A 13,994-nucleotide genomic window follows, 5' to 3' on the forward strand; every position below is an offset into this window, starting at 1 on the left:
GAAAAACTGATGATGCACCAGCGGCTCCGGGTTGCTTTATCGGGGAACAGAATGAAATATGAAGCAAGAATGCGAGATATGAACTGCTTATTCAAATTATTATAACTCACTGTCAGTTTGAGTTCTTCCTATAGCTAAACTCTGAGATGTTGTAGGATCTGCATAAACCTAACCACAGACTTGGATTAACATGTTTGGAAATAACACTTGTTATATATTCCAGTAGTTGTCTGTTTTAATAATAGGCTGCAGATGATGTATAAACACGCACAACGATAATATTCCATTTCTGAATATTTCCAACGGTGTTTTGTTTGTGTGGGCATGACAAGTGTTTCTTTTAGATCAGTGATTGGACAGAAAGGAGGGGTGTCTCCGGGCACTCGATTCTCATTGGTTGCCCCTGCGCTAAATCGGGATCTCTTATTGGCTACTGTACCTGTCGCTCAGCGGATTCATGCGCAGTGCTGAAGGGAGGAGTAAACAGCAGTTAGTCACAGCTAACAGGCTAGTGTTCTGTTATAGGTGAGTACAAACATTATCAGAGACAAACTCTCAATTCCAACTGGTTTTGTTCATATTAACTTAATGATCAGTTACATCTTAAATGCCGGCTTTGAATATGTTGACCGCAGTGTGTGTAGCGAGTGATTGTGTTTAATCACGCGCGTTTAGCTAGTCGAGGCCTGCAGCAGCGCGTGCCTGCGCGGGAAATACTCGTAGAAGTGCACGTGCACGTGTGCCATTCCAGAAATAAAACTCACAGAAGATCATAAATACTCACATCACTGCAGATTAGTGATAGAATTGAGTGTATTTGTGAAGTTTTTGTGTTGAACCTGCATGGTGTGGCCCAGTGTTGAGGTGGTAAGGCTGTGGACGGTGAACATGTGACTTTACTTCAATCGTGTCATTTATCAGCTGCAAACTACATCTATAAACTTATGTTCGTTTATTCATTTATATGCAGTATGAATATAGTATTGCCGAGAGCAGTTCCCGTTACTCTGTTGTGCTGCTTTTACTCGTGCTGATGTAGGATTTAATGACTAGTACAAGTATTAAACCATTATGCGGATGTGTAGGCCTTAATAACTCCTGTTTAAATACGTTTATGAGTATTGATAATTGTGTTAAGTGTCAGCCCTGTTAATTCTGCTAGATTTGTCTTTAGCACTAGCAGTGAGGCTAGGACACGTGCCATGTGCCTCCCATTCACACCATATGAGTGTGGATTATTGCCACTGACATAATTAAGTTATTAAAGTTACAATTGTGCTTGCAAGCTCACACTACAAATAAACGCTTAGTTAGATTGGATCGACTGTCCTAGAAATATGGTGTCTATCATGATTTGTCACTGAAAATGGGTTTTTGAGAAGGAAGGTTTATTATGAATATAGAAACTGCAAGTATAGAAACACTTGTTTTATTCAAATGTCTCTTACAAGCAAAGTAGTGTCTAAAAACAAACTATGTTTAGGACATTTTTTGCATTCTGTTAGTCTTTGCAGCATGAGGTTCCCAGGTGAATTGTTGAACCCGGTCACAGGGGTAATGAGGTTTTAATCTCCGCAGAGAATGGACATGAGTACCAGCGAGTGCTTTGGATGTGGCCGCTCCGGACACTGGATCAAGAACTGTCCTAACGCGGGCCGGGGCCGTGGCCGGGGTCGGGGCCGAGGAAAGGGTAGGAGGACTGCAGGGCTTTATTTAAACACACCGCATCTGTCCAGGAGCTGACTCATGATCTCTCTCTCTCTCTGTATCAGTAGATCTGTTCTGCTACCGGTGTGGAGAGCAGGGTCACATCGCCAGAGACTGTGAGCAGACCGAGGATGGTAAGACTCTTCACACTTCCATTGGGTAGAGCTTGAAGATCTTTTGCAGGGCTCAACACCAAGGATTTTTCTACTGGCCCTGTCGACCCCACCACAAAAAAAAGTAATAAATACATAAAATAAAATAGGCCTGGTTATTGTTTTAGATCCATGTAAATTTATTAAGGTTATGACACCGAAAACTAGTAGCCTAACTCGTATAAATTTTAAATGTTGTTAAAGACAGTCTTTAATAAAATAAGGGATGATGTACATCCAACCGGTTATCTCAGAATAAACCCGACAGGGTGATCAGGATCAGATCAGGGGTTTATTCTGAGATAACCACCGGCTGGATGTACATTAACCGTTTATTACACGACTACTTGCCACATAAGTGAATAATTAGACACGAAATATTGATCCTGAAATATTTCATTAGGTCTTTAAACGCAAAGCTTGCGCGGAGAGAGCAGTTTCAGCAGCAAGTTCAAACTAGATGGACATTTAAGAGATATGGTTCACAGTCATAACACTTATCACACAGCATTTCAACACAAATAATTATGGTGATAAGAGATATTGGTTTCAGATTAAGCTGTTTTAAAAAGTTTACAGTGTATAAAACAAAGCATCAAAATGGCGGCGGCTGTGTTTGTATGAAATGAAAGAGCGAGGCCACAATACTGGATGGCATAACTGTACACTAAATATTGATTCGACTGAGTTTTAATATTTATTAGCTCACCAAGCTTATAGCGCTGCTGACTTTAGTGACCCGGATGAGCCTGTGTTTCTGTTTTCAGCGGTTGACCAATCAGAATCAAGTATTCCACAGAGCTGTGTAATAAGAACAAATTATCAATTTATGAGCAATAGTACAAATAAATACAAAAGAACAAACATAAAAATGAAATAAACAGTTATTTTCAGGTTTTTAATGTAGGTCTAAACTAGATGTTCAGGTACAGAACTAGTAATCAACTGTAAAATATTACTTTATAGTCTTCACTGTATAAATATAGATTAACCCTCATTAAAGTTATTCAGTCAAGAGCATTGAGCAATTTTTTTGTTGTCTTTTGTCTGATTAGCATAAAAACAGGAGTAGTAGCCTGCGGTCACTTTAAGAGCTGCACGATCCAGTATAATGTTACGCATGAATCTTATCTCACATGTTTGTTCACGCAAGACAACCGACTGTTTATGATGATACTCAAGATGGGCAATTTGACAATTTTGTGTGAATTTCTGCGTGCGCACTTTGGATGCGTGTTACTGGTACTTTCGCATCTGCATGTGCTGGAATATTTAAATTGGCAAGGCATTAAAAGGTGCAAATTATCCACGTCTGTGAGGATGCAGCGCCGGCCTGATCGGCTGTCATCTTTAACGCTGGCCCCTGGCTGTCAAGTCATCTTTATTTATATAGCGCTTTTTACAATGCAGATACAGAGATAACAGGAAAATAATGTTATAATAATATTGTTAAATATAAAATGAAATGTCCCCAACTAATCAAGCCAAAAGCCAATGGCGAAGAAAGGCGAAAAGACATTGTCGCCTTGTTGTGACGTATGACACAGTCCTTATTGTCGAGCCCTGTTTTGCATTGTTGGTCCTCTACATGGTTGATTAAATGTTTTTTTGTTGTTTTAACCCAGCATGCTACAACTGCCACAGGAGTGGCCATATTTCCAGAGACTGTAAAGAGCCCAAAAAGGAAAGGGAGCAGTGTTGCTATAACTGTGGTAAAGCCGGTCACGTGGCTCGCGACTGTGACCACGCCAACGAGCAGAAGTGCTACTCCTGCGGGGGCTTCGGACACATCCAGAAACTGTGTGACAAGGTCAAGTGTTACCGGTAAGGCCTATTCAAAGCTTGTGCTTCAAAGAAATTGTTCACCCAAATATAAGAATTATTTACTCGCCCATATGCTGTAACCAAAAGGCGTCCCGTCTCAAAGAAACACTTGTGGCCTCCACACCAATGAGAGAAATAAACTGACAAAGGGTACGCTTACACGACAGCAATGAAAAAGTTTCCAAGTACAGATGGCAACATTTCAAAACGATCCCGGTTCACAAGGATCCGCAAAAACGACTCAATGCGGTTTGTAAAGAAACTCTATGCACCTATAGGCTGAGCACTGACACGCATGACGTCACTCCACCATCGCGTTCTGCTCACGGCGGCTCTCGTTGCGTACGCATTTACGTCACAGGCATGCGCCAGTACAGGAAAATAACAACCAACGTGTCGGATTATTTCCATACGTCGGACCTTCAAGTTGCCCTAGCAGCTGATAAACGTACAAGAGTCTATTTGCTGTTCGCTTCAGCATGTTTTGATTTTGCGCTACAAGTGAGAGTAGAAGGAAGGTGGCGCGCGGACTAGGTGTTGTTGTGTGGCAGTGCTTCACATTGCCGCCTGGAGTGCGTACTACTCCAATTTCTCACACTTTTGCATCACCATATGCACGCAGATTTCCCCCCATAACGCTCGTCTAAACGCAGAATAAAAAGTGATAACGCAACGCCACTTTTGCGTTTTATCTTCAGATTGTTTCCGTGAAAACATGGCCTAAATGAACGGCCCAAAACGCATAGTTTTCAGTTGAAAACGGTGTCAAAAACTTTGTAGCTTTTATCTCTGTTATATTTAAAAACATTATAGTGAACCTTTATGTAAGCAGTTAAGTCACTTCATTTTCAACAACAGCCTGTCTCATATTTCACTCTTAATGATCTGTTTTTAAACGCATTATATCCCTTTGACGAGAACTATTATTACAATCACTACTAAAGCGCATTACTCTCCCTCAGCTCCTCAGAGAACACGGTTAACAGTGTCATGAACATGAGCGCGCACAAATAAATATTGGAGAGCGGGGATTGGGCCTAGATTACATTTTACGGGAGTTAGTAGGCCTAATACATGATTACCAATATGCTACATCGAGGAAATATTTTTACTCCAATTGTTGGCTTTGGGATAACTTAGTGCTGCTGAAGCTTTATCGTCATCCATCGATCTCATGACGTGTTCAATAGACATGTGACCGATCGCTGTAAGAGCGTGGCGCCGCTGTGCCACTTCAGTCGAACATTCACACTGTCCTTCATCACAGCGACTCGTCTCCAAACATCTGTGTTCCTCAACTTCATCTCTGCGGCGGAGTCCAACACTGACACAGAAAACACTAGTTTAGTAATAAACAGTTTTAATGTCTCCTTGCTATATTTGACACATTCTTAATCATTACTGTTGCTGGTTCTTTGTGGCAAGCTTTATGCGTGTGCTTGAGTGCAGAATAGGCTATAAATATATATATAACATTACGGTAATGCTCATTATGGTTAATATTCTCTCCAGTATATATTTAAGTAATTCAATTAATTTAAATGTGATTAGTTTACTTAAATGAACAACTACAACTGAACAGGACTACTTATTTCACATATTTTGTAACCAGCACGTCACAAAGGGCATTCTGGGATTCAGCCGAGTCTCCAGAAAGCCTCTCTCCGCTCACTTGCTCTGGCGTGAGGCGACGTGCTCTTCTTCTGTTGTCGGAGTTGGTTGACGGCTTTTAGACGCGTCATTGGCAGCGTCACCCTCTGGTTACATGAACGCATCAGAACCGAAAACATGGGGATTTTATTAGACAATAATCGCACAACCTATTCGATATTCTATAATGAAATCAACTATTTGAAAACCGTGATTCATCCCTACTGCTACTAGAGAGTGTTGGACAGGAGGGTGTGTGTTTGCCAGGACTGAAGTGTGTGTGTGTTGCAGGTGTGGAGAGATCGGGCACGTGGCGGTGCAGTGCAGCAAGGCCACCGAGGTGAACTGCTACAACTGTGGGAAGACCGGTCACCTGGCCCGAGAGTGCACCATCGAAGCGTCCGCGTAACTCCTCCTCCACACCCCTCCTTTCCTGATTGATGGTTGTTTCTCTTCTCTAAATCCTCTTCATTGGCCAATGCCTGGCAAACAGAGGCCTTTCCAGGCCAGTGAGCAGCTTTGAGTTGTGTTTTTCCTTTGTTATAAAGAAGAGGGGTAAAAAAAAAAAATCATATTGCGTTTAAAATGAGATGTTTATTTAGGTAGGTAGAGGTGTAACGCATGGCGCTTGGTTAAAGAAGCCCTTCCCATGCGCTGGTGAGCGGATCCGCGACTGGGACGGCGTGCGCCACGGGACCTCTGGGATCACGCAGAGGAAGCTTAATGAAATAAGAGAAGTCAGGTGAAGGCTCAACTCGGCCGTTTGTTTTATTTTTTGTGGTTATATGGAGAAAAGTGTAAGCTGGCTTAAGAGGATAGACAAAACCGTTTTCATCGATCACAGGAGCTCCATTACAGCAAAGTGTCTCTACTATGGAAATGTTATATTGGTATTTTGGATTAATTTGAATATCAGAAGTCTTTTTTTTTGTTGCATTTTTATTTTGTTTGACGTTTTTCTAAAGTCATGTTGCAGGTTCATCAAACGATGCTTGTTAATGCTGGAAGTTATAGAGTAATTTTAGTCCTTTCTACCTTTAAATTATCCGGAACAATAAAGAGACAAAAGGAATTAGCAACAATTTGCAAAAAGAATGTTTTCACAGAAATCAGATATTTTTGTACAATATCACTTGGACTACTGTAAGAATATCAGTGCTTGTACTCAGTTTTTAAGTCGGAGGAAATTGCAACTTAAGTCCTAGAACATAGATGTGTAATTTTAAACTGTCAATAAAGCTGGAGGAGGATGGGGAGTCTGTCTGCATTCATTCATTTTATCATCTAGAAAAATATAAAAGCATTCCTGAGGAAGGCATTTGCCATTAGGTCTTAGATTTCAAAAGCAACTTAAAAAAAATACTGCTTTTTAAATGTCATCCTATTTAGTAGATGACATGCTCTGAAGAGTTTAGTATTGGGGTGTAAGGATACCCTTATGTCACCATGCGATATTATTGCGATACTCAAAGACATGATAAAAGGGTATAAAAAAATACTTTTGATTACTTGATTATTTTTTGATTATTAATTGTGTTGATGTATTTGATTGGTATTAGAATTATACTTTTTTATTGTCATTGCACAACTCTAATGATATTCTGTGCTTCTCAGTGGTACATCCATATAGAACATGCATGCAGACAAATATAGACAAGTAAAAACATAAATGATCAAATGTAGTCAATTAGAAAATATTTTAAATAAAACTTTGTGGTTGTATATTGAGTTGCTAATTGACAAACAGGCATACAAAATAGGTGTAAATGAATAGGCTTGGACTTGGTGCTGGAAACCCAACGCACAGGACAATAGAGACACCAGAATAACAATATTCATGATTCTGGAGCTGAAAATACAGAATAATGTAAAATTAAATATAAAAAGTAAAATTAAAATAATGTAGGCCAGTTTTTACAGGTAAAATCAGGCATTTGGCTTTATCAGGACACACAAATATTCCTCCATTGCATTATTATACATTATATATGTTAGTTTAATGTAGTACTGACACTCAATCTCTGAAAAGTTTTTCTCGCACAGAAATGTTGGCCGTGACCTATCCACGACACATATTGTTGGATTTTTGTATTGCGATATATTGTATTGTTACACCTGTAGTCAGTGCACTTAAAAGAGGATAGTCTGCTTTCCCCACGTTCACCAGCACAGAGTCCCTCAGTTTCTCTATAACTCTTCTCAAACAGATGCTTCCTCACTCCTGCAGCCTGTGACTGGAAGCCGATCCGATTTCTCCATCTCAAACCTCTCAGTGCACATCCCAGGGGCCTCATTTATAACCATTGCGTACGCACAAAACAGGCCCTGAAAGAGGCGTACGCCACTTCCGACGCATAAGTTGTGATTTATAAAAACAAACGTGACGGTAAAATTTGAGATGGAGCAGTTTGGCGACAGCGATGGTGAGCTGGAGTTAAATGCCTTTTTGGTCACTTTTAGACAGAAAATCTAAAGACAATTATACATATACAGAAAGATAATACAAACATAATTTCACTCACCAAGCCTGAAGCAAACATCCAACCCAGCCTATCTAAAACCGTAAATCTTCATTATAAGTCCTAATCATAAATACAGTGCATGTTCACAATAACAGTTTAAATAAATAAAAGAATGATTCAAACTATGTTTTACTTCTGATATAAACATTTAGATTAAATATGCCAATCTCATTAATGGTGTTAAACACTTAAACTACATGAAATCATTACTGAGAAGTAACAACATTTTTATATTCAATAAATATAAATATTTGTTGTGAATGCAATGCTTTTGAACACTTTTCCTCTGGCATGCTATGTTTTAATGTTTTAACTACAGAGATTAATTGCTTATCATGATAATAGCAGATTGTCTGAGAAAAGAATTTTGTGCAAATAATGCACAACAAGATCTGTCTTTTTCCATTAAAAAGTGAATTCTGCGCAGAATCTTAGTGTACGCACGGTTTTATAAGTGTAAATACTTTGTATAGTATTTACAGTCATTACGTTCCTGTATATATTGCGTGAATGACGGGTGGTTGGGCAGATATTGTGTTTTGCGGTAGGTGGTATGCCATACGGAACCGTTGCCACTGAAACTGCATATTAACGCACCAGTGGGGCTCGACAGCCTTAGTCAAACGGGTTGGCGCGTATGGTTGGGTTGCGGTGAGATTGTGGTTAGGTCTCAGCAGCAACTGTTGGTTTATTTGTATAGGTTGTATAGTATTCACAGTCATTACGTTCCTGTGTATATTGTGTGAATGACGGGTGGTTGGGCAGATATTGTGTTTTGCGGTAGGTGGTATGCCATACGGAACCGTTGCCACTGAAACTGCATATTAACGCACCAGTGGGGCTCGACAGCCTTAGTCAAACGGGTTGGCGCGTATGGTTGGGTTGCGGAGAGATTGTGAGATTGTGGTTAGGTCTCAGCAGCAAGAGGGAAGTAGAGGTCAGTAAGCTGGGCTGAGTTGAGTGGGGGACGGAGGGGGTGACTCTGGGACGCCAGAGTCACTGTCGAGCCCTCTTGAGGTGTCGTGGGCTAGTCGACGAAACACTGAGGACGGAAGGTGCCTACTTGAAGACCCTAGAGATGTTCCCTACTCAGCTCAATCCAGAGGGTTGTTATGGGGGGACCGCACTGTGGTTGCAGCCGTTGTGTGTGCTGACGCGCAATACACTGTATTAACACCAGACTGAAAATTCACGTCACCAGATGGAAAGAATGGATGGAGAAGCATAGGTTACTGTAAAGCTACGTCTTAGTTGGTCATTATCTTGGCGAAAGCCGAGTACAAATCAGCATGAAGTTTTAACATCTACTCTCGTGTAATGGAAATCAAGTCTGAATATTTTTTTGCGTACAACATTTTTGGCTTTCGGGCGCACGTACACCTTTATTAAGGATCCTACGCAGAGTTTTATAAATGAGGCCCCTGGTGTTTCCCGTCAATTCTGCTTCACATCTGTCAGGCTTTACCTTTGCAGTTTAAATAAACCCAACACAATCTCATGAAAGTACGTATCTAGCACGAATGTTATTTCTCGTGCCAATTTTACGCCAAAAATGGTTTTAGTGTGCATATGCTACGCACTGAAAACCCCTTGGGTAGGGTTAAGGCATCATTATGCTTCTGCGTCAAGTCCACGGCGTAGCTACGCCGTCACTCCTACGGCGTCGTGGCCGTTTTATGGTTCTGCGTCAGGATGAGTTGCATCGCGACCAATCACAGCCCTTGTGGTCTGCGTCGCCTCGACGCGTAGTTAACATTTTTTGGAGGTGCACGTCGAGCTACGGCGGAGGGGTTCGCGGCGACGCAGAGGGGTCTGCGGGGGTACGCCGTCGATTCGACGCAGAAGCATAAAACAGGCTTTAGGGTGGGGTGCGTATTACACAATAAAGTGCGTATCATATGCACGCGAAAACTCTTTTTGGCGTATAAATGGCACGAGAAATAACATTTGTTGTATAGATAACCATAACCATACAGCTCACATATTTCAACGGCATCTTGCTTATTTTTTATAAACTTCTTGTTTTTTCCTGCAAAAAACTTTATTGAACAATATAAACTTCCTAAATGGCTTAGTAAAAAATAGAAAATGTATTAACCATCAATAAAAATAAACACTAAAAATCTTTTTTTTAATTAGGGGTTTAACTAGGGGGTTTAAGATCCTCTTATCAGATTAGAGAAGTAATGACAGTTGTGAAATGTGCAAGAATTTGGAAGCATTTTCAGGAATCCATTCCTATTTAAAAAGAATTACCCAAGTATAAATGTTAATTGCTAAGTCATGTTTTATCTTTTATTAAACAAAATTACCAAATGTTACATTTTTCTTTTAATACAGATAAATCAGCAAATTTAGTAAATACACAGTCCTAAAGGCACAGGCAAATGTACTATCCTAAAATATGTTCTATTGTTTCAATCTGATCTAGACCAAATCAACATGTTAAAATCCTCCGGAAGGATTTACTCCATTAACATTTTTAAGTGGACTTCCTTTGCTTTTGGTGCAACTGGGAATTAAAAATATTTTGTTCTTAAAACCTTAGTTTCATCAAAAGTATTAAAAAGTGTAATAAAAAAAAGAATATCATTCTTTAAAAGCTTTCTGGATCAGGCCTTACATTATTTTAAGATAAGTTGTAAGACAACTCGATTATAGATATACTTTGATCACGTAAATTATGGTTTTCTGCCCAGCTCAAGGCTCTCTTCGCCGCTGGTCCCGTCCAGCACTGAGCCTTCGCCACTGGCCCCGTCCAGCACAGAGATTGTTCAAGTCTCGTCTGCCGATCCAGAGACTGTTCAAGTCACGTCTGCCGATCCAGAGACTGTTCAAGTCACGTCTGCCGATCCAGAGACTGTTCAAGTCACGTCTGCCGATCCAGAGACTGTTCAAGTCACGTCTGCCGATCCAGAGACTGTTCAAGTCACGTCTGCCGATCCAGAGACTGTTCAAGTCACGTCTGCCGACCTAGAGACTGTTCAAGTCACGTCTGCCGACCCAGAGACTGTTCAAGTCACGTCTGCCGACCCAGAGACTGTTCAAGTCACGTCTCCCGAACCAGAGACTGTTCACATCACTTCTGCCGATCCAGAGACTGTTCACGTCACTTCCTCCGAGCCAGTGTCTACGGACAATATGGCCGCCTCCGAACCAGTGTCTACGGACAAGATGGCCGCCTCCTAACCAGTGTCTACGGACAAGATGGCCGCCTCCGAGCCAGTGTCTACGGACAAGATGGCCGCCTCCGAGCCAGTGTCTACGGACAAGATGGCCGCCTCCGTGCCAGTGTCTACGGACAAGATGGCCGCCTCCGAGCCAGTGTCTACGGACAAGATGGCCGCCTCCGAGCCAGAGTCTGTTCCTGTTCCCGAGCCAGAGACTGTTCACATCACTTCTGCCGATCCAGAGACTGTTCACGTCACTTCCTCCGAGCCAGTGTCTACGGACAATATGGCCGCCTCCAAGCCAGTGTCTACGGACAAGATGGCCGCCTCCGAGCCAGTGTCTACGGACAAGATGGCCGCCTCCGAACCAGTGTCTACGGACAAGATGGCCGCCTCCGAGCCAGTGTCTACGGACAAGATGGCCGCCTCCGTGCCAGTGTCTACGGACAAAATGTCCGCCTCCAAGCCAGAGTCTGTTCTTGTTCCCGAGCCAGAGTTTGTTCCTGTTCCCGAGCCAGAGTCTGTTCCTGTTCCCGAGCCAGAGTCTGTTCCTGTTCCCGATCCAGAGTCTGTGTTTTCTCTTCCCGATCCAGTGTGTGTGATGTCTGTTCCCGATCCAGTGTGTGTGATGTCTGTTCCCGAGCCAGTGTGTGTGATGTCTGTTCCCGAGCCAGTGTGTGTGATGTCTGTTCCCGAGCCAGTGTGTGTGATGTCTGTTCCCGAGCCAGTGTGTGTGATGTCTGTTCCCGAGCCAGTGTGTGTGATGTCTGTTCCCGAGCCAGTGTGTGTGATGTCTGTTCCCGAGCCAGTGTGTGTGATGTTTGTTCCCGAGCCAGTGTGTGTGATGTCTGTTGCCGAGCCAGTGTGTGTGATGTCTGTTCCCGAGCCAGTGTGTGTGATGTCTGTTCCCGAGCCAGTGTGTGTGATGTCTGTTCCCGAGCCAGTGTGTGTGATGTTTGTTCCCGAGCCAGTGTGTGTGATGTCTGTTGCCAAGCCAGTGTATGTGATGTCTGTTCCCGAGCCAGTGTGTGTGATGTCTGTTCCCGAGCCAGTGTGTGTGATGTCTGTTCCCGAGCCAGTTTGTGTGATGTCTGTTCCCGAGCCTGTGTGTGTGTTGTCTGTTCCCGAGCCTGTTCTTGTGGCCGTTATTGTTCTAGTGTCTGCTGTTCCTGAGCCGGTGTCTGTTCCTGAGCCGGTGCCGCCCGAAGTGTCTTCGCCGCGAGGGGGCTTCGCCGCCCTGGCCGCCCGAGGGGTCTTCGCCGCCCTGGCCGCCCGCACAGCCTGCTCCGCCCTGGCCACCGCCTTCACGTCCTGCTTTGCCCACGTTCCATGGCCCTGGCCCCGTTCCCTGTGCAGACCTGGCCCTCCGTCCCTCCCCCAAGACCGCCTCCGCTTCACCACCCTCCTGAATTTTTTTTGTGTGTTACACTAGGTGCGTCGGGAGCCGCCCATAGGTGGGGGCTATGTTACGTGTGGGTTTTTGTTGTGTCTTGTATATCACGTGATTCCTTGTTTGTCATGTGATCCTGCCATGTGTCTTGTCTTTTGTTTGTTGTTGCTCAGTGTCCACAGGTGTTCCTCGTCTATGTTTATTAGTCTCCCCAGGTGTTTCTTGTTAACCACGCCCCCTTGTTATCTTGTTTAGCTTGTTTGTCTGTGTATTTAAACCCCTGTGTTTCAGTTGTTGGCTGTCGGTTGTTGTTTAATGTTACATGGTTCCTGTAACTATCTCTGTCCTGTTCTGAGTTCCCTGGATTACCTGTTTATGTTATTAAAAAAGATTGCGATTGGATTCACTCTCCGTTTCGTTCCTGACCGAATGTAACAGATGTTATGAGGACTGAAATAATGCTTTTAGATCACTTTCCAATGAGGTAAAAACCTGTTGATGAAATTATAACTTAACTGGGAGTTTTTCGGGTCTAAATCAATGTTTGCCTCGTAGTCTCACACGAATTTGGCTGGGAATAAGAAAGCAAAAACTATTGTTTTTTTTAAAATAAAATCTTAGCCAATTCGTTTTAAAATTACCATTAATACATTCAATTTATGTCGATGAACAAAACTCCTTTTTTCTAATGTAGTGTTTTATTTTCCAGATAAAATGAATACTGGTCTGGTTTATGGCTTTTATTGCATTCATTGCAAATGAGCTTGATGAGTCTAGAAATGCATTACATTTCTGTAAGAGAAATTTGGCCAATAATAGAAATATGTCTGAGACCATGAATTCAAATAACAGTTTCACTTGTTGAGATGATTGAGGTATAATCCTTGGAAATGTCTATAGGTATTCAACAGTATCTTTAACAGGAATATTGTAAAAAGTTGACAGAGGGGAGTTATGAACTGGTAGTAATTCACATTTTTAAGATTTAATTTTAAACCATATGCCCTCTACTAGAGAAAAGAGTTATAGTTTGGAGAATTTTCAGAACGTGGTTATGTTTTTCATGCATATGGTTGTGTCATTAGCCACAGCTGTTGCCCGAACACTGACACTATTTCAGAATCAGATTTGTTTTATAAGAATAGAGAGCATTTCTGCTCCAGCAATAAAGAGTGAGATGGTACAACCATGTTTGATCCCTTTATCAGATGAAAATCTTGAAGATGGACCCTGTGGTAATAGAACTGAGCTATTAGTGTCCTTATAAATTCATTTATCTCGATTGATAAAGTTTTCTCCTAATCCAAATCATTCTTAAGTACGAAACACACATTTGTGTTCAATTGTGTCAAAAGCTTTAAACAAATTTTAAAATAAAATAAAAGCTTCATCCTGAATTAAATAATTATAATCCAGTATGTCAAACGCAAATGGTATATTATTGTAAATTAAGTGTCCTTTAAAAATCTGTCATGTTGATAATCTGTTGCTGGCATAAACTTTATAGTCGTTATTAAGCAGGGTTATGGATCTAAGATTGTCTATTAATTTAGAGTCTTTCCCAGATTTAGGGATGAGA

At 41.9% G+C, this 13,994-nt stretch overlaps 1 protein-coding gene across 4 annotated transcripts; it reads left to right on the forward strand.

Moving 5' to 3' along the window:
- Positions 1 to 438: 438 nt before the first annotated feature.
- Positions 439 to 6,589, forward strand: cnbpa (CCHC-type zinc finger, nucleic acid binding protein a). Of its 4 annotated transcripts, none has more exons than XM_077217770.1 (5): positions 439 to 525; positions 1,579 to 1,690; positions 1,773 to 1,841; positions 3,485 to 3,683; positions 5,625 to 6,589. In XM_077217770.1, exons 2-5 carry the CDS (start codon positions 1,582 to 1,584, stop codon positions 5,740 to 5,742), a joined length of 495 nt encoding a protein of 164 aa, XP_077073885.1. In that variant the 5' UTR covers positions 439 to 525; positions 1,579 to 1,581; the 3' UTR covers positions 5,743 to 6,589. The 4 variants fall into 4 exon arrangements, with proteins under 4 accessions (XP_077073885.1, XP_077073889.1, XP_077073887.1 ...); XM_077217774.1 differs by having other exon boundaries at positions 440 to 525; positions 1,776 to 1,841; XM_077217772.1 differs by lacking the exon at positions 439 to 525 and adding an exon at positions 566 to 909 and having other exon boundaries at positions 1,563 to 1,690.
- The last annotated feature ends 7,405 nt before the right edge of the window (positions 6,590 to 13,994 follow it).

Source organism: Siphateles boraxobius, unplaced genomic scaffold (genome assembly GCF_051911475.1).
Source record: "Siphateles boraxobius isolate OS27281-9 unplaced genomic scaffold, OSU_SipBor_1 76, whole genome shotgun sequence".
In the NCBI taxonomy this organism is placed as follows: domain Eukaryota; kingdom Metazoa; phylum Chordata; class Actinopteri; order Cypriniformes; family Leuciscidae; genus Siphateles; species Siphateles boraxobius.